Genomic DNA, 26,275 nt, shown 5'->3' with positions numbered 1-26,275 from the left:
ATATCTCCCAGCCCTAGTTCTTAGGTAGAAATAGTGCAGGGGAGCATCAGCCTCCCAATGTCCCTCGAGTCCCTGGTCTTGTAGGCATCCAGTTTTCCCACCCAGATGAATTGGGGCTACCATCTGCTTCATCATTTTGGCAAAGTCCTGTTTCCAAACTAGTTTGCCAAGGGTTATGGAAGTAGAGAGACATGGGGCATTGGCGGGGAGGAGACAATGGCTGTAGCTCAATGGTACAACATCAGCTTTGCATGCAGAAGGTCCCAGGTTCAGTCCGCCCGACATCTCCAGGTAGGGATGGGAGATGTCCCTACCTGGAACCCTGGACAGCCACTGCTATCCAATGTAAGGAATACTGAACTAAGTGGACCAATGGTTTGTCTCGGTATAAGGAACCTTCTTGCACCCCATGTTTCTAAGCATGAGAGTGGAGGTACTTGGCATCTGTTCTGTGGTGGACTCTCCTTCCTTGGTTTAGGGGCGTTGGGGTGAGAGGGAGATAATATTATGTTGCGCAAGGCACATGGCGCCACATTCTCTTCTAACAGCCATTTTTATTTATTGCTTTTACTTCCATCCCTCACACAAACACACAAGCGCATGTAATCCCCCATCTTATTAAAAAACCAAAACATTACTGTTTGTTTGTTTTTTATTTATTAAATTTGTATACTTCCCTATACCCACAGTTCTCAGGGTGGTTTCAACCTAAAATCACAATATAAAAACACAAAAAATACATAATCACTAGAAACAAGCAACGGTTTTTCCAGTTTTATGACCGTTCGCCTGTATTAGTTTACAAAAGTATTTATATGTCACATCAAAAACATCAAGTTGGTGTACAGCAATATATACAGAATGAAACAAAACAAAACAATCTTCAAGATGCCTGCGTAATCTTAATAAAACTTAAACCAAATAGGTACGTCTTTTCCATAGCATTTATTCTTGTTATTTATTGAATCTATATACTGCCCTATACCCGGGGGTCTCAGGGCGGTACACAGAATAAAATCAAGATATAAAACCACAAAATACATAATAAAAATAAAAACAACCCAATAGCCCCCCCCCAAAAAAAACCCCACACACATTTAGCATCGCTAAACACCTGACTTCTAGCCGAGGCCAGTTGGACCTCTGAAACACGGGGGACAAATCCTGCTCCTCCACATGATCTCATTGATGGAGCTGGGATATAAGGACTCAGGCAGCCTTTAAGGTATCCTGGGCACAAATAGTTCAAAGGCTTTGTATATTAATACAAGACACTTGAACCTAGGCAGCCAGTGCAGGTGATCTAGCAGAGTGGTCACACACTGCCAGCCCTCTCTGCCCCCATCAGTATTCTAGCTGCTGCATTCTCAATAGCTGAAGCTTCAGGTGTGACACAGCACATAATCTGGAAGTTACCATATAGCTCAGTACTGCGGTGATAACACCAACGTGGCAGGTTCGATCCCTGCATGGGACAGCTGCCTATTCCTGCATTTGCAGGGGGTTGAACGAGACAATCCTCAGGCTCCTTTCCAACTCTACAATTCTATGAATTGTAGTTTCCTTTTACAAAATAATAATGCTACGTGTGTCCAGCCAGAGTTAACAGATCATTGCTGGTGTATGGAATAAATGGCGATCACACCTATATATATATTTTTTAAAAGCTTGTGCCATTTTATTTGTTCTGCTGTGTTCCAATAGCACATTAGCCACTGCTGGGCCATTAGTCTGTTTGAGAGTTCCCCCATTTTTTGGCGGTAGCACATTTAGTTTCCTATGTATTGCTAAAGTCTTCGCCAAAGACAATATTTTCACTCTTGGTAATTTAGTAATGCTCCAGTAATGTCTGTGTCTGCTTGATGCCCGGCTATATCTTCGACTTAACAGCATTTATCTGAAAGTGTTGATGACAGCTGCCTCCGTGCAGGTAAATAAGTATCTGAGCGCTTGTGTCCTTGACACCGTGGGCCTTCCTCTTTATACATTTAAGCCTCACTGACGTTAGGTATTGCTGGTTAATATGTAGTCGTCCTCTACAAACCCAAAGACTTAGGAAGACTTGGTGTGGCAGTTCAAATCTTCTTCTGTGTTTGAGTCTTTGGGGAGATGTTTTATCCAAGCCAATGTATAAACCGTGCTGCTTTTGTTGCTGGTGCAAGCCATTATTTAAATACACAGTGACTGAAAGCTAATTCCCACTTGTGGGGAAATGTACACCTATTTTGCTTGCAGCAGTCCACAGTCATGAAAATCCTACCGCACACCCAAAGAAGCTAAAATACATATCGTTCTCTCTCGAGGGTGGAAGAAATGGATACTGTTCATGGTTTCAGTGCACATGTGGTAAACAGACAGGTTTGGTCACCATTCCAGTGCCATATCTGCTTTGCTCCAGACGTATTTTCCTCCTCGCTTGAAAAACATATTTTCATCAAATCCACTGAATTTTATTGCGTCTTCTACACCTACATCCAGGATAGATCGGGAAGGCTCTTTCCGGCCATTTGCACAGTTTAGAAAACGCATCTGGGTGGAGGGGGGCGGACAGAGAGGAGAATTAAGAACATATATAGCAGATCCCACAAAACAAATACCCACATCCCAGTCACTTGAGATTAAAGTTGCTGGGACACCCCTGGTGCTTTACTCCAAATGTATGTAAAGAAGTATGCAGTGAAGATCCACAGAGGAACATTTTAAATAAATGCATTTCTGACCCTTAAACCACAGAGCCTAGGACTTGCCAATCAGAAGGTTGGCGGTTCGAATCCCCATGACGGGATGAGCTCCCGTTGCTCAGTCCCTGCTCCTGCCAACCTAGCAGTTCGAAAGCACGTCAAAGTGCAAGTAGATAAATAGGTACCGCTCCAGCGGGAAAGTAAACGGCATTTCCGTGCGCTGCTCTGATTTGCCAGAAGTGGCTTAGTCATGCTGGCCACATGACCCGGAAGCTGTACGCCGGCTCCCTCGGCCAATAAAGCGAGATGAGTGCCGCAACCCCAGAGTCGGCCACGACTGGACCTAATGGTCAGGGGTCCCTTTACCCTTTACCCTGCCACACTGTATTTTTACACAACCCTTTGAAACCGCCTTGCAGTACTTGTGTATGCAGGTGAAATAGAACAGGTACTAGAAATGTACATTCCAGCCAATAACAGAATTTGCTGTCACATTACAACCATGCACTTTTAATGAGATGTGCAACTGTCCCCCCCCCAAAAAAAAAACCACTTTCAGAAAGCATTTATGGTTGAGCAGTTTGGGCTGTAGGTTTCCTAGGTAGGGTAAATAATAATAATAATAATAATGATGATGATGATGATGAAGAATTGATACATTCGTGTGGTCAGGAATTAAAACCTCAGGATGCTGACAGCACAAATCTTAAGCACTAGACTAAGGTTACCAGATGTCCCTGTTTTCCGGGGACAATCCCTGGATTTACAAATCAGTCCCCGTACAAAAACCATTGAAGTTGAAAAGTGTCCCTGGATTCACTGAAAAAAAATCTGGCAACCTTACACTAGACACACACCGGGAAATGTTCAGGGACAGGGGCTCTACCCATCGTCTCAGGTATAGGTGCTGTATTCCATCAAAATACAGGAAGGCTCAAACTGAATCTGTTTATATTCCAGAGCTGCACAGCCAAGCACAGTCATCTATTCACGAACCCCATCTAAAAGCTGGTGGTGCAGTGGTTAGAATGTTGGACTAGGAGCTGGGAGACTCCAGGGTTTGATTCCCAACCATGAAGCTCGCTGGGTGACCTTGGGCCAGTCATTCCCTCCAAGCCTAACCTACCTCACAGGGTTCTTGTGGGGATTAAATGAGGCGTGGGGGAACTATATAAGCCATCTTGAACTCCACGGAGATAAAGGTGGAATATAAATTCAGTAAATGAATAAATACTTCCGGTATCCAAGTGTGAAAAAAACATGGCGGGTATCTGTGCAGTATCCCAATTGTTTTGTTTTGTTGCAATTCCTTGGGTTCCTCCACAGGATGTACCATTCCCTCTTTTTTACTTTAATTTTATCATAATGAAATATAAACTAGAATTGTAAATACTTGCATCAGTGCCATTCACACATTACAGGGAAAAGCTTCATTAAGCCTGCCTTTCCTCTCCACCAGCACAGTCACAAGAAGATCAAAAACTATCACTTCTGTTTTGGATTAACCACAGTTTACTGTGGGTTACCAGATATTTTTTCAATGAATCCGGGGACATACCCCCCCTTTTTTTTGAAGCTGAGTAGGGAGTAGGGAGTCAGTAGTGGGAATGCTGAGGCAAAAGACCCAAGATCCAAGCATACATGCATATTGTATAAAGGTGCAAAGCCCTTCTTTTGCACCCTATGAAACATAAATGCAGTGAGGTTTTTTTAAAAAAACTGGGCAACAGCCACCTGCCCGCGACTCCCGAGCTTCCCCTGATCAGTCAAAACAAAGGGGGAAGGGGGCAGGAGATTGCACAAGACACATCACATGGGGACTTCCGGTGAGGAAAAATGGCGGGCACCATGGCAGCGAGAAGCTCCTGAAGCCAGCCAGAGCCAACTGTGCTACCAGGCTGGCTCTGGGCTGCTGAGGCTGCCGCTGCCACGTTTCCCAGGGACAGATTTGCAAATCTGGGGACATTCTAGGGACAGAATTTGTCCGGGGACAGATTTGCAAATCCAGGGACTGTCCCCGGAAACCGGGGACATCTGGTAACCCTAGTTCAAACCCGAAAATGTGGTTAATCTTGAACAGTGGCAAGGTAGGTCTCCTAATTTGGCCTGTGAGGCATTCCCCCAGACCACACCGCAGATTTCATATGTGACATCAGATGTAGGATAGGTAAAGATGGAACTGTGGAAGAAGAAGAAGAAGAAGAAGAAGAAGAAGAAGAAGAAGAAGAAGAAGTGTAGTAGTAGTAGTTTGGATTTGATATCCCACTTTATCACTACCCGAAGGAGTCTCACATTGGCTAACATTCTCCTTTCCCTTCCTCCCCCACAACAAACACTCTGTGAGGTGAGTGGGGCTGAGAGACTTCAGAGAAGTGTGACTGGCCCAAGGTCACCCAGCAGCTGCAGGTGGAGGAGCAGAGACGCGGACCCAGTTTCCCAGATCAAGTCTACCGCTCTTAACCACTACACCACACTGGTTTAAGTAAGACTCGTCCAACCAAGTAAGTGTAGGGCAAAGGCTGATATTTTGCCCCATAGATGGAATGAACATTTCAAGTTGTGGTTGTGTGGGGCGGGGTAAATAAAAGAACAAAAGAAAACAACTTACATATTCATCCAGAATTAGGTATGAATCTCTCATCTGTTAATTAAAAGGGGGATGGAGAAAAAAAATAATATTAAAATATATCTGTAGGTTTGAAGATTGGTGAACAGTAATAATGACAGATTTTACCTAAGCTTTAGGATTGTTGTTTTTCTAATAACTTAAACCTGTATATACATTACATGGAACTGATCTATGCTTTAAGACAAAAACAACTTCAATGGGTATAAGAGGACCGCTCTCTGTCTTAAAGTGCTTTCAATCTAAAATTCAACAGAGAGGAAACATAAAGGGGATGTTTTATCTTCAAACATTAAGTGTGTGGGGGGGGGACCCTCTAAGATTTTCAGAATGCTGAATTCTATACCCAATCCCAGTTTCTTTTCTTACACCTCACATTTATAAAATAATACATGGCCCTGATGAAAGCATTCATCAGCAACAGCTCTATTACTACTGCAATTTTGTCCTCTTAACTATTTTGAAAAAAATGAGCTAATGTTTAAGAAGTGAGTAAACCAACAAAGCTACCCTCTCTGCCAACCCAGCAATTCGAAAGCACACCAGCGCAAGTAGATAAATAGGTACCGCTGCAGCAGGAAGTTAAATGGTGTTTCCATGTGCTCTGGCACTCGTCACAGGGCTCCGTGCGCCAGAAGCGGTTTAGTCATGTGGGCCACATGACCTGGAAAAGCTATCTGTGGACAAATGCCGGCTCCCTGAAAGCCCAGATGAGCACCGCACCCCATAGTTGAATTCAACTGGACTTAACCGTCCAGGGTTCCTTTAGCTTCTACCCTCTCTGATGAAACACACTGCATCAGAAGCTGCTTTAACACTGCTGCAATGCCCGCATATTGTTAAGGCTTAATGTTTTCCACTGATAGATCTATCCGTCCAAGCCCTACCCATCTGGAGTGCTTATCATACAGCGCTGCAAGCTTACAAGAATTCTAGCCGACGTGGCCCCCATTTCTAACCGGGGAAAGCAAGAAACTTTGTGCCTGCGTTTTTCTGGTAGCAAGCTCCTTTCAAAATACAAAACCAAACCATTAGCATTTCTAGTTTTCAAGATAAAAAGGTATTTTCTCAGAGATGATGAATAGTCCGCATTAGAAGAACTTTACCTTTTGATTAGATTCGGGCACCAAGCACGAGACATCTTTATGGCGATGCAGGAATCGTTCAAAATCTTCGCCGCTGATGACAAATCTCTCTGCTTCTCTCAGAGCCTCTTCCCCTGTATTTTCTCCTTCGATGAGCAGGCACTGAAAGACCTGTGAGACAACAGAGTATGATTAAGAGAGGATGTTTGTCGGTCACACACACCGTGGCAAAATAATGATCTGATGGAGAGACTCTCGGTAGTCTCTTTTTACCCAGTAATAGACCACGGGTAAACTATACGATAAGGGACGCGGGTGGTGCTGTGGGTTAAACCACAGAGCCTAGGGCTTGCTGATCAGAAGGTCGGTGGTTTGAATCCCCGTGACGGGGTGGGCTCCCGTTGCTCGGTCCCTGCTCCTGCCAACCTAGCAGTTCGAAAGCACGTCAAAGTGCAAGTAGATAAATAGGTACCACTCCGGCGGAAAGGTAAATGGCATTTCCATGCACTGCTCTGGTTCACCAGAAGCAGCTTGGTCATGCTGGCCACATGACCTGGAAGCTGTCTGTGGACAAACGCCAGCTCCCTCGGCCAGTAAAGCGAGATGAGCGCCGCAACCCCAGAGTCGGTCACAACTGGACCTAATGGTCAGCGGTCCCTTTACCTTTACCTTTAAACTATACGATAGTGACTAGAGGCTCACTTACTGTCACCTATGAGAAAACACAGCCACAGCATTTTGCCACCCACACCAGCCAGTAGGTCCATGAACCTCCTAGAGCAGCAACAGAATCACTAGTCTCTTCAGGGGTTATGCGTGTGAAGAGGATGAATGTGGCGAAAGCGGCTGTGCAGCTGTATGTCCAGCCTCATCATCACCACTGTGTTGGGCGTAAATTCTGAAGCAATGAGTCTGCTTTATCAATGGAAGCTCCTGGCCCAACTGAGAACTGGGAGGAGCCACACAACCAGTGCTCTTTTCTAGGGCCAGACTTTCATTTAGTCCAGAACTCTGTTCTCAGTCGTCAACCAGATGCTCATAGGAAGCTTGTAAGCAGAACCTGAGTGCATTGCAGCAATCCTCTGTCAGGGATGGAGTTTTATTGGATTCCTGGATTCACGAGAAAATTATTGTACTTTCTAGTCAAACATGACCGCAGCTGGTGTTTTTCTCCTGTGAGCCACGTGAAAACTCAAGATCGGTGCTCAGAGACAGGGAGATGTAAACCTGCCGCTGAGCACATTATCCTTTCTTCTTACTTTACTTTTGGTCTACTTTTGGTCTGTATATACCATGTATTTTTTTTGCTTCTGCTGGATTCACAGCAGCTGGTATTTAGGGATATGCCGCCTCACACAGCCGTTATGTTCTAATGTGCCCTGGGACCTCATGGTGAAGGGCGAGTAAGAAATCTTATAACGAAATGAAAGCATTTTGCTGAAAAGAAGAGGTTCTTACCTTCCAACGGACAGGGTTTAGAGCTTTAATGTGCTCGTTCATATCCTCTTCCATGTTGAATCTGTTAATCACAGAATTTATTTTGAAAGCCACACCGTAATCTTGGCACCACTTCTTCAGTTTTTGGAGATTCTCAACATGGCTTTTCCTCCCTTGCCCACGGCCAATCAAAACATTGACTTCCTCGCAGAAGCTGTCACATGACACTGCAAGTATGTCTAGGTATTTCCCTGAAAGAGACAATGTTCACCCATGAACACCATGAGGCAAGAGCCCCGGGGGCAGCAGATCCCAATGCAGATCTTTCTTCAGGGCCGGCCCACCCATGAGGCAAGGTGAGGTGACTGCCTCAGGCAGCAGGATCCACCAGGGCAGCAGTTCCTGATGTTGATCTTTCTTCCCTCCTTGTTCATGACATAGATCTTTCCCTCACCCCTTGTTTCCTGGGGCTACTTTGGGGTATGCCTCAGGTGGCAAAATGTCTTGGGGCAGCCCTGATCCACACTATGGGCCAATGACTCACATCCTATTCAATCCCAAGTACTGTACAGGGTTATTTTCACAGGCCGGACCAGAAAATAGCACACAATGTGCTTTTGGATTGTAATTAACTGTTCTTCCATTTACCTATAAATTCCTTAATAAAGCGTCAATCGAGCTCAACATTATTTTGACAACCATGAATTAATTCATTCAACAAATCTAATGCATTACAGTGGTGCCTTGCAAGACGAACGCCTCGCAAGACGAAAAACTCGCAAGACGAAAGAGTTTTCCGTTTTTTGAGTCGTTCCACAAGACGAATTTCCCTATGGGCTTGCTTCGCAAGACAAAACGTCTTGCGAGTTCTTGCAAGTTTTTTTCCTTTTTTTAAAGCCGCTAAGCCGCTAATAGCCGTGCTTCGCAAGACAAAAAACCGCAAGACAAAGAGACTCGCGGAACGGATTAATTTCGTCTTGCAAGGCACCACTGTACTGCCCCTCTTGCTGGTTGCCCTGGAAGAGGCAAACTTATGGGAGTTTAACTAAAATACTAATAAACCTAGATGCTTTTAATTAATTAATTGAACAGGTATCCAATCGCCCAAACAGAGCAACTTATAACTGAGGCCATAAACAAGCAGATATAAATTAGGGCTCATCCATACTGCTGGGTAACACAGACAACAAGCTTTGGTGCCTCCATTAATTCTGTTCTCACATCCTCCTCATACTTCCCCGTCCCTCAGTTCAGATTTTCCTCATCCCTTCCCCTTTTCAGAGCATCCCTGGTGTGAGAGAAAACCTGGGAAATCTCACCAGAGCAGAAAAACACTCCCCAAATCAACAATGTGATTGATTTTTTTTTTTGCCCCCATCCCAGCAAAAGAAGGTTGAAGGTTAAGCAGGATAAAGGACTAATAACACATTTTCAAACAGATGAAAAAGAATGGGCCTTGAAACAAAACGTCATGTATCTCTGCTCCCTAGAGAAAGATTCTTGTTCAAGGTTTCAGAATGTCTGGAGCAGCAGCCTTGAGCTGTTCGCGCCTCTTGAGGAACGGCTGTCCTGATCCACCAGCTCATTGGAGTGGTTTGGTGCAGGGATACCAAAGGTGGATGTCAAAAACGCCAGTGTGGTCAATTCTAGTGCTCTATTATAGGAAAGAGTGAACTTACAGCCCAACCTTTGGAGCTCTACTGCCTTTGGAGAAACTGGACAAACACCACAAATATGGGAGCTCACCGTGACTTGTCCGTACCCAAGCAAACTTTTACACATTCCTTATACACAAAGCAGCATGCCAGACCCTCCCACCCATTCACCTGCCTAGTGAGGCCATAGGTGGCAACTATCCAGAGCTTACAGATATGTTTCTCTCTCTGGGCCAAGAGCCCAGCAACCCAAGGTCCGCAGATAAGCACAGCATCAAAGCAAGTGAATAAACGGGCTCATTCTTCCAGCAACTACCAATTAATGTCTTGATTACCAAAATGCACACAAAAAAACCAAAACGCACACGAAAAGGCTGCACTAAAAATTCAATTTATGTGAGTAGTCATGCATTCAGCATGAAATGCTATTGAGCAAAAGCAGACAAGAGTAAAAGGTAAAGGGACCCCTGACCATTAGGTCCAGTCGTGGCCGACTCTGGGGTTGCGTCGCTCATCTTGCTTTATTGGCCGAGGGAGCTGGCGTACAGCTTCCAGGTCATGTGGCCAGCATGACTAAGCCTCTCTTGGCAAACCAGAGCAGTGCACGGAAATGCTGTTTACCTTCCCGCTGGAGCGGTACCTATCTATCTACTTGCACTTTGACGTGCTTTCGAACTGCTAGGTTGGCAGAAACAGGGACCGAGCAACGGGAGCTCACCCCGTCGTAGGGATTCGAACCACCAACCTTCTGATCAGCAAGTCCTAGGCTCTGTGGTTTAACCCACAGCGCCACCCGCGTCCCAAAGCTGTTGTAGGGATATAGTCATTGTCCTGTTGTGCATGGATAGACTGTCTCCGTTGGCTCCATTTACATTCAGTGAACAGGGTCCCTATTAGTACAGTGGTACCTCGGGTTAAGAACTTAATTCGTTCCAGAGGTCCGTTCTTAACCTGAAACTGTTCTTAACCTGAGGTACCACTTTAGCTAATGGGGCTCCTGCTGCCGCCGTGTGATTTCTGTTCTCATCCTGAGGCAAAGTTCTTAACCCGAGGTACCATTTCTGGGTTAGCGGAGTCTGTAACCTGAAGCGTCTGTAACCTGAGGTACCACTGTATTAGTGTTTATCATTTTGTGGTAAATGGGAGATTATTTATTTTACTTGTAAAGTAAAGCACCTATGCCCAACTAGCTCAGTAAGTACAGCACAAGACTCTTGATCTCAGGGTCGTGGGTTTGAGCCCTACATTAGGAGGAAGATTCCTGCCCAGAAGGGAGGGTTGGTCTAGATGACCCTCACAGCCCCTTCCAACTCTATGATTCTCCTGCGCTCTCTCTTACCATAGCATCTGAACCATCTTTCCTTGATCATACTTCCGTTGCTCACGATGCTAACGCTCGGCAGCTGAAGGTCTTCCTTGCAGAACTGGACCAGCTTCCCAACAAATTCTCCTCTCTCGTGCAGAAACGGCTCCCCTCCTGAAAAGTTTATTTTCTCCATGCCTAGGATGCAGAAGTAGGTGGGGGGGGGAGTAAGTTGAAAGCGTGTTTGTGTGTATTGTCACGAGGGCTGACAGGAAAGTGCTGGGCCCCTGCAGGTCAAGAAGAGGCCAGAGTCGTGCTTATGCACAACTCACAGACTTAACATATAGAATAAGAGAACAAGAAGAACATATGTTTAAAGTTTATTGAATATATGGAAAATAATTGTGTACAGCTGAACATGCCGGCAGCATTAAGACAAATTCATCAGTATAAAATGGTTTTGATGGATGCAATAATGGAAGACTGTACTCAATGGTAAAGTTTTTTTGGGGGGGGGTAAAATATGCAGGGATTTATGATATGTAAAATGAACCACGGAAAGAGAAGAATGGAAGTCAGTGATATCTTAAGGATGTAAAATGAGTATTTTAAATTGTAAAACAGAAAGCTTAATAAAATTATATACAAAAGAAGAGTTTGGAGTCTTGGAATGCAATTGTTTTGTCTTGATTATTGCAAACGAAAGGCCGTGTGCAATTAATCTAGGCTGCAATCTTATACATATTCACACCGGGATAAATCCACTTGAACTTGCGAGGGAGACAAACATCAAGAGGTCCCATCACCGCTGCCCCTTTGCACGGTTGAACTACTGTGTGCCTAAACAACAAACAGCAGGACTCCCTCCTGGAGGAAAAGCACCAGCTATCTAGCTAGTACAGGAGCCAACTCCTAAGGGCCGAGGGCCCTTCCAGTCCCCCATAAAATATTTGAGATGTTGGCTCACCCATCCACCCTGCCCAAAGTTGATGGGCATTGCTATTCAAATAGCATCTTGTGATCGATTACTTGGGTGCCCCCAATGTTTTATTCAGGTGGGCAGCCCTGCTAGCTAGCCAGACAGCCCCGGGTCACCCACCCACTCACTCACCCGCCTGCTTGAGCAAGCTGAGCCCTCTCTTGGCTTCCTGCAGAGGCAACACGAAGGAGGTCTTGGCTGTGTGGAAGCAGAAGCCGCACTTGTAGTTGCACTGCCGGGTGAAGTGGTAGTTGACGCTGAGCGGCACCGGCGTCCCGGAGGGGCTCCCTTTCTCCGGGGCGGGCAGGCGGCGCCCGGGAGCCCCCCAGAGCCAGAGGGGCGCCAGGCTGCTCCAGAGCGCGGCCAGAGCGCGGAGCAGGAGGCCGGTCAGGTGGCGGGGAGGCGAGAGCATCAGCCTCGTTACGCACACAGGTGCTCCTCTCCGAGGCTTCAGTGCGCGACGGGGAGCGAGCCGGCGGCTTTTTAGCTAGCAGATAACGGGACGGCGGGGCTGCGAGGAGGAGAGTTTCGGTTTCCATTTCCCGAGAAACTAAAATTGGCTCGGGGTTGCCAAGGGCACGAGGACTCGCTCGGCTGCCTATGCAAAGGCGCACCCACTAGCAGCCCCCACGCGCACACAACACACACAGAGAACACACCTAGCAGGAGTCTTTCCTTTTTAGTTCGTATACAGCCGTGATTCATTCATGACTCTACTTCTGTGCAAAAGGGAGCCTAACTTTTCATGCGGAATCTTACCTGTCCCGACTGCGCAAGTGAAGCTGGCGTTTAATATGATTTGGAAGTCTAGAAATGGAGCACATTCCACCCTCAAATAATTTGTGCCCCTGCTGATACTGTCTGTCATTTGAATGCTCAATCCCCCCCCCCCATTTTTAAAACTGCCCATTACAGTATGCTCTTTTCAAGCGCACATTCCCCCACACCAAGTCCATGTTTTGTCACCAACTGCACGCTTAAAAAAACCACAACTTGGATCATAGAATCATAGAGTTGGAAGAGACCACAAGGGCCATCAAGTCCAACCCCCTGCCAAGCAGGAAACACCATCAGAGCACTCCTGACATATGGTTGTCAAGCCTCTGCTTAAAGACCTCCAAAGAAGGAGACTCCACCACACTCCTTGGCAGCAAATTCCACTGTCCAACAGCTCTTACTGTCAGGAAGTTCTTCCTAATGTTTAGGTGGAATCTGTTTTCTTGTAGTTTGGAACCATTGCTCCGTGTCCGCTTCTCTGGAGCAGCAGAAAACAACCTTTCTCCCTCCTCTATGTGACATCCTTTTATATATTTGAACATGGCTATCATAACTCCCCTTAACCTCCTCTTCTCCAGGCTAAACATGCCCAGCTCCCTTAGCCGTTCTTCATAAGGCATCGTTTCCAGGCCTTTGACCATTTTGGTTGCCCTCCTCTGGACACGTTCCAGTTTGTCAGTGTCCTTCTTGAACTGTGGTGCCCAGAACTGGACACAGTACTCCAGGTGAGGTCTGACCAGAGCAGAATACAGTGGCACTATTACTTCCCTTGATCTAGATGCTTTACTCCTATTGATGCAGCCCAGAATTGCATTGGCTTTTTTAGCTGCCGTGTCACACTGTTGGCTCATGTCAAGCTTGTGGTCAACCAAGACTCCTAGATCCTTTTCACATGTACTGCTCTCAAGCCAGGTGTCACCCATCTTGTATTTGTGCCTCTCATTATTATTTTTTTGCCCAAGTGCAATACTTTACATTTCTCCCTGTTAAAATTCATCTTGTTTGTTTTGGCCCAGTTCTCTAATCTGTCAAGGTCGTTTTGAAGTGTGATCCTGTCCTCTGGGGTGTTAGCCACCCCTCCCAGTTTGGTGTCATCTGCAAATTTGATCAGGATGCCCTTGAGTCCATCATCCAAGTCGTTGATAAAGATGTTGAATAAGACCGGGCCCAAGACAGAACCCTGTGGCACCCCACTAGTCACTCTTCTCCAGGATGAAGAGGAACCATTGATGAGCACCCTTTGGGTTCGGTCAGTCAGCCAGTTACAAATCCACTGAGTGGTAGCTTAGTCAAGACCGCATTTTACCAGCTTCTTTACAAGAATATCATGGGGCACCTTGTCAAATGCCTTGCTGAAATCAAGGTAGGCTACATCCACTGCGTTCCCTTCATCTACCAGGGTTGTAATTCTGTCAAAAACGAGATCAGGTTAGTCTGACATGACTTATTTTTCAGAAATCCATGCTGACTATTGGTGATCACAGTATTCCTTTCTAGGTGCTCACAGACTGTTTGCTTAATGATCTGCTCCAGAATCTTCCCTGGTATTGATGTCAGACTGACTAGTCATGATATTAGGAAGTTGGTAAAGAAGTGATTACAGAAATGTGATAAATACGTTAAAATAGTAGGAAAGTCAGAAAGAGTGATGGAAGGAAGTCGTTACTCGTTTGGAGTAGTGATGTAAGCTCGAGATATGTATGATAAAATGAAATGAAATATGGAAAACTCAATAAAAATCATGATTAAAACTAAAATAAACATCATTAACCAACGCAGGGAACGGCCGCTCCGTTCATAGTGTGCACGTTTGAGCTCTGTATTAGAAACGTCCCAGGCTTCTCTCCTAGCTTTTGGGGGTCTTTGTGGGGACCTCGTTTCCGTTTCCCTATACCCGCGAATGTGAGCTGATGAAAGCTTATTCCAAAACATATCTGCGAAAGCGCCGTGGTTTTCGTTACGAGACCAATGCGGCTGTCCTTTCATTATTATTATTATTATTAGCCCTCTGGCTGCGTCGCCCCAGCAGTCGAGAATGCCCAGGGGAAGGGTCGGCTTCACTTTCCCTTCGCGTCAGTTTCCATTTCGTTTTCTGGATCCGATTCTTGCTCCGCTTGGCAAGAACCCGCCCCCTTTCCTCAGCTCCCGCCTAATCAGGACATGCAAAACGCTCCCTGCCAAAGTCCAGGTTCGTTTCTCCCTCTGCAGGAGCGGCTGGTGATGAAGCGAACCTGCTTTTAAAAAGAAGCCCAATGAAAAGTTGCAGAAAGCAGCTCTTCCCCCCGGAGCAAAGGCACTATAGAGAGAGAGCGCACGCGCCGCCTGGCGGAAACCGCCCCCACTCCTCCTCGGTCACTTTCGCGTCCCTGCCTGTTGCGCGCCCCGCTCGGTAAGTTTCGATTCTCTGCGGCGAAGCGATGCTGCGACGGGGCGCACTCGCTCTGCTGGTGCCGCTCAGACGCCGCTCCGCCATGGCGACGCCTCCCGATCGCCGCTTCGTGGTGGAACTCGCGAGCTCGGAGCTGGTCCATTTCTACCTAAGCAACGACGACGACAACAAGCACCGTGCGCCTCCCCGGTGCTTCCTGCCCCGTCCGGGAAGATGCTACGCCTTCTGCCTCCCGGCGGCGGGGAGCCCCCGGGAGCGAGTCCGGGCTGCCCGGCTGCACCGGCTTCTGCAGCGGAGGCTGAGCCAGGAGCAGCCCTTCGGGCCCGGGAGCGCAGCGCTGGCGCTCCTCTCCTACAGCCCCAGCCGCGAGGCTGCGCTGGAAAGAGGCTTCCTGGTGCAGGATGAGCGGCGGGCGCCCGAGACCGAGCGCTCCCTCGAAGAGCTGCTTCGTCACCTGCTGCCGGCGCCCGTCCACCTCGCGGTATACGAGGTGGCGGAAGGCGGCGAGGTGCGCTGCGCACTGTGGCGCCTTGACGGGGCGGCGCAGGACAGGCAGCTGGTGCGCAGGGCGCGCGTGGTCGCCGAGGAGGAGCCGGCGCTGCATTCCGCCTGCGCGCACCTCCTGGAAAACGCCGTGTTCCGCTCTCGGGGAGCTGCCCGGAGGGTCCTGGAGGAGGTGAGTGTTGCTTCTCATGTGCATCTCTTGTTGTTGTTGCTGTTTAGTCGTGTCCGACTCTTCGTGACCCCATGGACCAGAGCACGCCAGGCACACCTGTCTTCCACTGCCTCCGACAGTTTGGTCAGACTCATGTTTGTAGCTTCGAGAACACTGTCCAACCATCTCGTCCTCTTTCGTCCCCTTCTCCTTGTGCCCTCCATCTTTCCCAACATCAGGGTCTTCTCTTCTCATGAGGTGGCCAAAGTATTGGAGCCTCAGCTTCAGGATCTGCCCTTCCAATGAGCACTCAGGGCTGATTTCCTTCAGAATGGGTAGGTTTGATCTTCTTGCAGTCCATGGGACACTCAAGAGTCTCCTCCAGCACCATAATTCAAAAGCATCAATTCTTCGGTGATCAGCCTTCTTTATGGTCTCTTGCTTAGGCAAATGAAGTAACTCCCAGGATTGGCAGAATGGGCAGCCTTCAGGTGCCGGTACTCACCATCAAGCTGTTACAATAAATGCCACAATTTTTAACAACAAAAAAGAGGTTCCTGTTATTTTCCCCCATGAAAGGGGGAAAGCAGCTTACAGCTAAAAACAGCTGAAAAGCGAAAAAGAAACCAATCATTTTTTAAAAAAAAATTATTTAATAAAATTGAACCCCCCCTCTCTTTCTCTATTGAAAACGTACAATCACAACAAAAGCAGCATGACACCACCTCCCTTGTTAAAAGCAGTCAGTTCCAAAATGCCTGTTGGAACAAGGTCTTCTTCAACCGCTGGAAAAGTATAGAATCAAAGAGGCACCCCGAGGGTCATCTAGTCCAATCCCCTGCAATGGAGGAATACTTTTGCCCAACATGAGGCTCGAACCCACAACCCTGAGATTATTAAGAGTCTCATGCTTTACTGAGGGAGCCATCCAGCAGCTGCTATAGTAGCATTTTTTCTTCCCTATCTGTTACCTTGAATGCCCAAATGAATCTTTCTCTGCCGTGTCCCTGTTTCAGGGAATTCAAACATATCTTGGCCTCCCAGCAAGGGGACTGGGCAGGCTGTCATTGGGACATTTCAAAGAACCCCAGTAAACAAAGGCTACCTCAGAGTTCTTCAAGGCTTTTGTGACAACCCTTTAAATGTTCCCCCATAGGCATTGCTGAGGCTTCAGTCCCTGAGTTATTGATAAGCAACTGCTTCTTTAGTAAATACATGATTTCCTTTTTTAAAAAATAGTATTTATTCAAATTTTAAAGATTACAAAGAGAAAAAAGAAAAAAGAAAAAAATAAATAAAAAAGAAAAGACATAGGAAATACAAACAATTAAAAAAAACCAAGTCAAACCTTTACATAGTTTTCTTTCCTTTGCTTATTTCCTTGACCTCCTCACACCTCCCTTTTTTGTATTCTAGTTCAGTTAGATGTTTCAGCAAATCCTTTCCAGCTTTGTTTTTATCCTAATAATTTATCTTAATATACTGTAATTCTCGTCTTTCACCAATTAAAAAATCAATTTTAACCTAATCCTTTATATCATTTGTGCTAAAACCACATTACTTCATTCCAACAACCTTCTAACATTCTAACATAATTTTGCAATGTTTCTGTAGATAAACTTTAAATTTTTTCCAATCTTCTTCCACCAACTCTTCACCTTGGTCTCGGATTCTGCCAGTCATTTCCGCCAGTTCCATATAGTCCATCACTTTCATCTGCCATTCTTCCCGGGTGGGTAAATCTTGTGTCTAATACATGCTTTCCTTACAGTGCACTTCTCTCATTCCTGAGGCCAAAGCAGTCCTTGATCTGGTGGATCAGTGCCCTCAGCATCCAAAGAAGGGTGATTTTCCGGTGATAGTTATCGAGGGTCTGGATGCAACAGGTAAGAGTTTAAGGCAAAACTCAAAAGGCGTGAATAAACCTGTGAGCTCTGCAACAGAATGTTGCAGAGAGGGGGGATTCAGGGCTTCAGCTGCTCCACCCAGGTCTCTGTCCATCCCCAGTAGTCAACTTTCAGTGGCCAATGAGCACATTTGGTCTTCATTGGACGGTTCTTGGGGCTCCCCCTTGATAGGGCTGCTCCAAGAAGGTTGGGTCTCTCTGGTGATGATGCTAAACCTGCAATCCTATTCGCACACTCAGCCTGACCCTAACTCGTCAGGCGTGGGAGAAAAGCAGCAGGAGCACAGGCCACAAAACATGTCTCGAGGGTGAAGGAATGAATCAGAGTAGGGTGGAAGACAACTGGTGTCTCCATATCACCAAAAGAACCATCAGTGTCAGGAAGGAGGGAAAAACAGGCTGTTAAATTCACTCAGGCACATTTACATTTACATTGTGTGCCTCCGGTACAAGAAGTTCTGGAGGGTGGCAACACAAGAATGGGCCTTTTCTGCAGTGGTTCCCCATCTGTAGAGGCAAAAAGGTCAAGGTCAAGGGCCTTGGACAGTTAAGTCCAGTCAAAGGCAAGTGTGGGGTTGCGGCACTCATCTCGCTTTCAGGCTGAGAGAGCCGGTGTTTGTCCACAGATAGCTTTCTGGGCCAGCATGACTAAACTGCTTCTGGCACAACAGAACATTGTGACAAGTGCCAGAGTGCATGGAAACACAGTTTACCTTCCCGCTGCAGTGGCACCTATTTATCTACTTGAACTGGCATGCTTTCAAACTGCTAGGTTGACAGGAGCTGGGACAGAGCAACGGGGAGCTCACTCCGTCGCAGGGATTCGAACCGCCAACCTTTTGATTGGCAAGCCCAAGAGGCTCAGTGGTTTACGCCACAGCGCCACCCACGTCCCTTTACCACCTGTGGAATGCTTTCCCCAGGGAAGCTCACCTGGCATCTTCTTTACATATTCTTAGGCACCACGCAAAAACGTTTCTCTCCAACCAGGCATTCTGTGGGTTTTTAAATGTATCTGTGGGAGGGGACTTATCGGTTGGTTTTGTTTTATTATGTATTTTGTGTCCCCATTTTGTATTTTTCTGTTGTGAACCACCCTGGAATCTTTGGATAAAGGGTGGTATACAAATTTAATCAATCAATCAATCAAATAAATAAAACATTACATCCTGCAATTTCTGACTTAACAGTATGCATTTTTAAAAAGTACTTATGCAGATACTACAACATTCAAAAGGCTTTCAGAGGATGCTTTTGTCTCTCTTGAACTTCTTAGATCAACTCTTGCACTGTGCCGTGAATAAAGGACATGCTCTTCCTTGTGTCATATATAGGCAAAACAACATTGACGCAAGCTGTGAAGGATTCGCTGAATGCTGTTCTCTTGAGATCTCCTCCGCCTAGTGTCAGCCAGTGGAGAAAGATATTTGATGATGAACCAACGCTCATACGGAGGGCATTTTATGCTCTGACCAACTACATCCTTGCTTCCGAAATAGCGAAAGCATCGTCTAAGTCACCAGTGATCGTAGACAGGTTGGTTAAAAACATTGCACATTATCAAAAAGAACTTGGGAGCCCTTTTCCTGTCTGTATATACTGTATTTTTCACTCTATAAGATGGACCAGACGTCTTATGGAGTGAAAAATACAGTAATTACATTACCTGTTTCCTGTATGGGGCCACTATTGGCATTACTTTTGCCCTACTTGCCATTGTTCTGCTTTAGAGTCTTAGAAAGCAAAAGCATGTATAATATAACCAGCCATTCACCCCTTGTTTTGATTGGCTGGATCTTACTCTTACCTGAAGTTAACAGGCCTGAATCCAGAGAACTTGTTGCTTGTACTTAAGGAAGATTGAACGTGTGTTTGTCCAACAGCAGCTACTCTTTCCAGGATTCTCTGGAGGAAGCCATGACTGTCAAAGTGATACAGACGTATTTTAAATGCACATAGCATGGATGTGACCAGTGTCACCATCCCTTAAACCAGGGGTGGCCAACTTCTGAGAGACTGCAATCTACTTTCAAAATTAAAATCTGACAATGATCTACCCCTGCTTTTTGGGGTTCAGGGCAAAGTTGTTGACCTTTTTTTAAGGGAGGATGAAAACCCCATTTCTTAGGACAGAAGTTCCATTTTTTGTGGGGTGGGTTAAAGGCAAGGGTCTAAGGGGAAAAGCCGCTCACAGTAATATCACTTTTAATGAAAACAGCCACAGGGAGAAAGCTCCGTCTTCCCTTCCACTGATCAGACAACAATGGAGGGCAGGGCGAGGAGGCGGGGCAGGAGTCAGTTTCAACGCCGCTGAGGAAAGGGAGCCACAGATCGACCCGCAATCTACCCAAACCTCGCAGGGATCTACCAGTAGATCACAATCGACCTGTTGGACATCCCTTCAGGCTTAAACTAACCTACCTCACACATGGTTCTTGTGAGGCTAGCCCTTCATATAGACTGCTTTAAATGCCTCTTGAGAAGAGATGGGGTCCAAAATGAGCATGAAGGCCACATAACGGATTTTAGTTAGATGCAGCGTTGCCTATTTGCACAGCTCATTCTATGCACCTAGTGTTGAATTTTCTTGAAACCTTCAAATGCCTCGAGTTTCGCTCACACCCGTGATTTGATAGGTATTGGCACAGCACTGCCGCGTATGCAGTTGCCACCGAAATAAGCGGGAAAGTGCAGAATCTCCCTCCTCTGCATCACGAAGTATACCACTGGCCCGAAGACCTCCTAAAACCAGATGTTGTTCTGCTGCTAACTGTTAGTCCTGAGGAAAGAATCCGGAGACTGAAGGGACGAGGGATGGAGAAAACAGAGGAGGAGACTGAGCTAGAAGCTAATATTTGTTTCCGTCAAAAGTATGTATTAAACCCATAATATTGTTGTAAGCTTGGGCAGGGAATTGGAGCGGATGAACTCAAGGGCCCCTTTCAACTCTTGATTCTATGATTGTAAGGTACTGCTAAAATGGACAAACCATTCGGTCAGCTCTATCCCGGCATATTGCTTTGTTAGGTCAACAAACTGATGATGTGTTGCCTGGGAACCAAGATGGCTGAAGAAGGTTTAGGTGTTGGTTGAGGAGGAATGCCTGTATAGAGAAAGCAGAGCTGTCAGAGGGGAGCCACACCCTGTGCAGAGAAGGCAAAAGAGAAGAATTGAGCTGGACATTTTTTTAAAGAGTTCTTTTAACTGTGGCTCTCCAGAAGTTGTTGGGCTGCAATTCCCTTCAGCCCCAGCCAGTGCAGCAAATATTCAGGGATGATGAGAGTTGTAGTCCAACAACATCTGGAGGTCATAGGTTCCCACTTCATGGCTTACACCAGAGGTCAGCAAGCTTTTTCAGTAGGGGGCCGATCCACTGTCCCTCAGACCTTGTGGGGGGGCAGACTATATTTGGGGGGGGGGATGAATGAATTCCTATGCCCCACAAATAACCCAGAGATGCATTCTAAATAAAAGCACACATTCTACTCATGTAAAAACACCAGGCAGGCCCCACAAATAACCCAGAAATGCATTCTAAATAAAAAGACACATTCTTCTCATGTAAAAACACGTTGATTCCCGGACCATCCACCGGCTGGATTTAGAAGGCGATTGGGCCGGATCTGGCGCCCAGGCATTAGGTTGCCTACCCATAGCTTACACTATGTGGCATTTTTAAAGACTTGGATAAGGCCACCTGCTCCAGGCGAGATAGCCTGGAGAAGGAGGCAGGCAGGCAAAGATCCTGCTACCCACTTGCTCCTGAACCAGATCACTTGACCCCTTCACCAACACAGCAGTGACACCCCCTGCCCATTTTCTGAGCTGTTTTTCATCCTGCTCCCCTCTTCTCTCCACCCTGCCGCGCTGTCCCTTAGTTCTCCTTAGGAATCCATTTCTTTCAATGTTTTAATTATGGCTGTACTTCAGATGTGTCGTGAAGTCTTTTGACTCCAGCTGGAAAGTGGGATATACATCTAAAACAGCTCAATTAAGGCTACAATCCTAAACAAACTTTCTAGTGTGAAAGGCCTGTTCAGCTTGGTGTGATTCATGTTGGGTAAACACAGGTGGGGTGGTTCCATGGAGCCACCCATTTGATATCAACACTGTTGCTGGGATGGTGTGAGAGTGGCACGGTGAGGTTGGAGCTGAAGAAGCACACCGGCAGAGCCAATCAGGCATTTCTGCTGGTGCACTTACATGGTTCCGACAGTGCCACCACCCTGGGAGGATAGTACTATAAACAAATCAGTGGATAGCTGAAATCTGTTACAGGAGCAAATCCTAAATACATTGTCTTGGGAGTAAGTTCCTAAGGAGTGAACTGAGTAGCATTGCAATGGAAACATTGTGACTGACTTCTATGTGTGGGTTAAATTTATACTCTTCCTTACCCTTTTCTGACAGAGTTGAAGAATCTTACAGAAGGATGGAGAATCCGACGTGTCAACCAGTTGACGCCAGTCCCTCTAGAGAAGAGGTTCTCAAAGCTGTTCTGCACCTGGTTAAAAACCAGTGTCATTTACCATAATTGGTTGAGAATTTAGTAGTGCCAGGCTGCTTTGGCATAAAAGGGGTTGCCCCCAAACTTCCCAGCAGATAAGTGTTGAATTGGAGTGTTAACAACTTCGTTTTCTCAAAGAGTGAGAAGCATATTGGATTATATGGGATGGATGCCACATTGTCGTGGGTTAGCAAAAAATCCTGTCAATTATAGTTTTCTGATGAGCACCAAGGATTTGTAACAGAAATCTCAGTAGAACCAGAGGCAAATCAGGGGTATCTGTTTTTTGGGGAGGGATTTGTTGCCCTCCCTCTCGTTTTCACCTGTATTTTAAATTGGTTTCTTTTCTTTTCTTTTCTTTCTCCCTATTATGTTTTTACTGTGATATTATTGGTGTTAGCCACCCTGAGCCCGGCTCTGGCTGGGGAGGGTGGGATATAAATAAAAATTATTATTATTATTATTGTTGTTGTTGTTGTTGTTGTTGTTGTTGTTGTTGTTGTTGTTGTTGTTATTGTTGTTGTTGTTGTTGTTGTTGTTGTTGTTATTATTATTATTATTATTATTATTATTATTTCCCCAGTTTTTCAGGGGACTACAAGGTAAGAGTGAGGGCACTGCTTCTTGCTCTTGCTCTGACTTGGCTTTGTGACAATATCACATGCCCAAACCTGATGGGTTACTTAATTTAGCAAACTCATTATGCTGCCTACATGATTCTGCTTTTGCTAGCCCATTTAATAAAAAAAATATGGAGCTGGAACTGTGGGTTAGGGAAGACAGTAGTTCTGAAAAGTAGCAAGCCGGTGCACCAAAAAGGTAAAAAGGTGGGGATCATGAATTCCACACACACACACCCTTCCGCTTGGAAAATGTTCACAGGCAGCAATTTGGCACGATCCTAATTCCCAACTTTCACCAAACTTCAGTGACAATTCTTTGCAGGGAGGCTATGACAATTAAGCCATTATAACACTAATGCGCTTTTGTAGAGTCAATCTGCCCAGTGAGTCATAGTCCATAAAAATGTAAAATGATGTCCTGAGAGCTGATTACTCTAATAATTAGAGATATAATTCTGCACTGGGGGGCAGCACGGAATGGTGGATGTGCAAGTCCTTTCGTACCACACTGCTGCTTTTCTGTACTCACACCGCTCAACTTCATTTTTCCTTCCTTCCCTTTTTTTTTGGCACACTCAAGTGGCAGCAAAGAGAGGTGCAGCTCACTGTTTTAAAAAAAGAAATTGGGGAAACGGGAGTTTTTATGCGTAGCCTGCTGGGCTGGATTTTGGCTTCAGCAAAAGATCGTAAGGGATATTGTTTAGATCTAAACTTTTAGTTTTGACCTATATTACCAGAGATCCTTGGGAGTGGCTGATATCTGAACTATTGCAGAAGAAGAAGATTCATGTCTCTTCAAGCAAGCTCTATGTAGGAAAGTAATCCAAAACTTTGACTTGTAGTGGGTAGAGCCGAAGGGTCTCTAGTTTTCACTTAAATGAGCCAGTTTACTCTCCCACTTCTTGTGTTTTAATCAGCTGAATTTGTCACTGTCCTGCATTTTAACAGGAGAAGTAATGTATCTTGCACGGATTAAAAATGTCATTTCTCTTGCAAAACTTTGGCTGTGCACCTGTTGTCTGTGTGGTTATGCGTGTGCATATGAAATAAGCCAGATTACTCATTCAGGGCAACAACATGATAACCTAAAAAGAACTCTGTGTAGTTGCCATCATGACTTTTAGTAGTCATTAATAGATGCTTGAAGATGCATTTCCACGAAGAGGGATGTTCATATTTCAAATTGCTTGGTGCTATAAATTGAAAGATAGCCTCAAAATGTTAACCAGCGGATTTTTGTGATTTTAATGCATATTTCAATTCACTAAAATTGAAGAGAAAAAAATAAGATTAATACTCTAAGGAGTTTTTTCCCCACTTATCACTTCCCTCTGTGGCCGCCTATCCTTGTGCTGTGGCCCCCCATTTATGCATTTTCACCTGTGGCCCCTTGGAATATCCTGGGGCCCACCAGGGGGCCTTTTGGCTAAAGCATCACTAACTTGTGCACCTAGAGCAGGGGTCAGCAAGCCTTTTTAGCAGGGGGCCGGTTCACTGTCCCTCAGACCTTGCGGGGGACCAGACTATATTTTGGAAAAAAAATAATGAACGAATTCCTATGCCCCACAAACAACCCAGAGATGCATTTTAAATAAAAGCACACATTCTACTCATGTAAAAACACCAGGCAGGCCCCCCAAATAACCCAGAGATGCATTTTAAATAAAAAGACACATTCTTCTCATGTAAAAGCACGCTGATTCCCGGACCACCCACCGGCTGGATTTAGAAGGTGATTGGGCCGGATCCGGCCCCCAGGCCTTAGTTTGCCTACCCATGATCTAGAGCTAACATGATATTTTACTTGACCAAAATCCCATTAACATAGTTCTGCGTCGCCTTCTCAACCAATATTTACAATGGCTCTTTTTAATCCAAAGGACTTGGTTGTGGTCTATGGAAATTACAGTGGTACCTTGGGTTACATACTCTTCAGGTTACAGACACTTCAGGTTACAGACTCCGCTAACCCAGAAATAGTACCTTGGGTTAAGAATTTTGCTTCAGGATGAGAACAGAAATTGCAGAGCGGCGGCAGCGGTAGGCCCCATTAGCTAAAGTGGTTAAGAACAGTTTCAGGTTAAGAACTGTGCTCCAGAACGAATTAAGTTCTTAACCTGAGGTACCACTGTAGTTTCTTTGCTGTGTACCGTACTTGCCTTTTAAAATTGGCAAACAGTTTTGTTAGGGAGGGAATTTCATTTTGTTGTTGTTTTTAACTAGATGAGCAGATATTGCCACTAGAGGGCAGAAAAGAGCTAGGCACAGCATGTCTCAAAAGTCAGGCAACAACAAATACCTTCTGTCAAGGCAATCATTTCCAGCTTTGCAGGGATAGCAAGCAGAGATAAAGAGTGCTGAAACAGCAGAACGCATTACACTCAGTCTAGAGCTTCGGGCCATGCCGGAGCTCTCTGGTGGAGCTGCTGTTGATAGATCGTGGTCTGGCAGGATTTTGTGAATAAGGGGTGGGGTGGGGGGCTTCCCTGGGCGAAATGCTGTGAGACAGCCTTCGGCAACCTGGTGCCCTCAGGATTTTGCTAGCACCCATCGTTCCTGGCTGATGGGTGCTGGAATGACTTCATCTGAATGGCACCAGGATGATGAGAAAGGCTGTTTTGGCTTAAAAACACTTTGGCATTCCCGTTGAAAAGGTGCCTGCTGCAAGTGATTATTATCCCCAACATGGAAACCTTTCTTTAGCATCTCAGCTTTGCTGCGGTTTCCATGTTCTGAAATGAAAACGTTTCACACGCGTTTCCAAAGCTGGCAAAAAAAATTGTTAAATTGTGTGAAAACTAGAAAGTAGCGCTTTTGGAAGGCCAACATATCTCTTGACCCCCTGCTAGGAGCTCATCTCTTTTGCTCTTGTTCAAAGGCATTTTGCTAATTAGGAGTTGCTGAAATGGATGAGCCATCCAAGAAAACCGGTATCGGCAACATAAAACACAGACTATTGTTGTAAACAAAATCTGCCCTTCTTCCCTTATGGGGTATCCAAGAGCCCGTATAGAGTCCTTAAGTGGGTTCCCTATAGGTAGGAGAAAATAACAGAGGCCAACCAGAGAATATTGAGAAGCAAAGCAGCTAGTAAGCCTGATCTTTATTAAAGCTGTTGCAACAGGATACTTCCCTCACACACAGGAGGACGGAGGAGGACCCAGAAAAAGGTGTGCCTGCCCATATATAGACATTTTAAGTTCCCTGCCCTGGAGCTCAAGACCACCCCTCCATACATCAAACATACATCACAGAAGGGGTGTAACCCAAGACCACCCCCCACAAACATCATACCTACTTCACAGAAAAGGCGGTCTACAACAGAAATTTGAATGTTGTTGTTTTTCCTGTCTGCCAGGTTATCTGATAATGCCTTATCTGATTGCCTTTCCTGGTAGTCTGCCCATTCCTTTGAGATGTTGATTATCCAATGCCCATAGCTGTCAATTTTTCCCCTTTTTAAAGGGAAATTCCCTTATTCCAAATAAGATTCCTTGCAAGAAAAGGGAAAAGTTGACAGCTATGCCAATTCCTGAGACAATGGGAAGGTTCCCTCACCCTCTCCCTCCTTGCAGAGAAAACATTTGGTCAGTTTGGGAGTCAAAATGGTTTCAGGGAGGTCTTCCTGTGCTGCTCCAGACATGTGGTCCAC

The 26,275-nt window shown here is 45.8% G+C and overlaps 2 protein-coding genes across 2 annotated transcripts; one reads left to right on the top strand and one right to left on the bottom strand.

The window, feature by feature from the left end:
- Nucleotides 1-943: 943 nt before the first annotated feature.
- On the bottom strand, nt 944-12,638 carry RSAD2 (radical S-adenosyl methionine domain containing 2). The gene is made up of 6 exons (XM_081857372.1): nt 11,899-12,638; nt 10,824-10,985; nt 7,851-8,080; nt 6,414-6,563; nt 5,290-5,322; nt 944-2,529 (listed from the first exon to the last, which is right to left on the bottom strand). Exons 1-6 carry the CDS (start codon nt 12,176-12,178, stop codon nt 2,365-2,367), a joined length of 1,020 nt encoding a protein of 339 aa, XP_081713498.1. The 5' UTR covers nt 12,179-12,638; the 3' UTR covers nt 944-2,364.
- A 1,769-nt stretch (nt 12,639-14,407) lies between these two features.
- CMPK2 (cytidine/uridine monophosphate kinase 2) lies at nt 14,408-22,426 on the top strand. Its single transcript, XM_081857259.1, has 5 exons — nt 14,408-15,608; nt 17,359-17,473; nt 18,828-19,029; nt 20,130-20,363; nt 21,904-22,426. Exons 1-5 carry the CDS (start codon nt 14,961-14,963, stop codon nt 22,025-22,027), a joined length of 1,323 nt encoding a protein of 440 aa, XP_081713385.1. The 5' UTR covers nt 14,408-14,960; the 3' UTR covers nt 22,028-22,426.
- The last annotated feature ends 3,849 nt before the right edge of the window (nt 22,427-26,275 follow it).

The sequence above is a fragment of the Podarcis erhardii genome, assembly GCF_964252035.2.
Source record: "Podarcis erhardii genome assembly, chromosome: 3".
Classification (NCBI taxonomy): Eukaryota; Metazoa; Chordata; class Lepidosauria; order Squamata; family Lacertidae; genus Podarcis; species Podarcis erhardii.
This window is presented reverse-complemented; position numbering and strand designations above follow the sequence as displayed.

Bases quoted from the DNA above. Each gene is read 5' to 3' on its own strand.
- RSAD2 (XM_081857372.1), bottom strand. From the start codon at position 12,178: ATGCTCTCGCCTCCCCGCCACCTGACCGGCCTCCTGCTCCGCGCTCTG. The intron at 10,986-11,898 runs GTGAGTGAGTGG...TCTGCATCCTAG, and splicing joins CAGCTTGCTCAAGCAGGCGG to GCATGGAGAAAATAAACTTT. The intron at 5,323-6,413 runs GTAAAGTTCTTC...TTTAATTAACAG, and splicing joins TGCCCGAATCTAATCAAAAG to ATGAGAGATTCATACCTAAT.
- CMPK2 (XM_081857259.1), top strand. From the start codon at position 14,961: ATGCTGCGACGGGGCGCACTCGCTCTGCTGGTGCCGCTCAGACGCCGC. The intron at 17,474-18,827 runs GTAAGAGTTTAA...TGTCATATATAG, and splicing joins CGAGGGTCTGGATGCAACAG to GCAAAACAACATTGACGCAA. The intron at 19,030-20,129 runs GTTGGTTAAAAA...GTGATTTGATAG, and splicing joins TCACCAGTGATCGTAGACAG to GTATTGGCACAGCACTGCCG.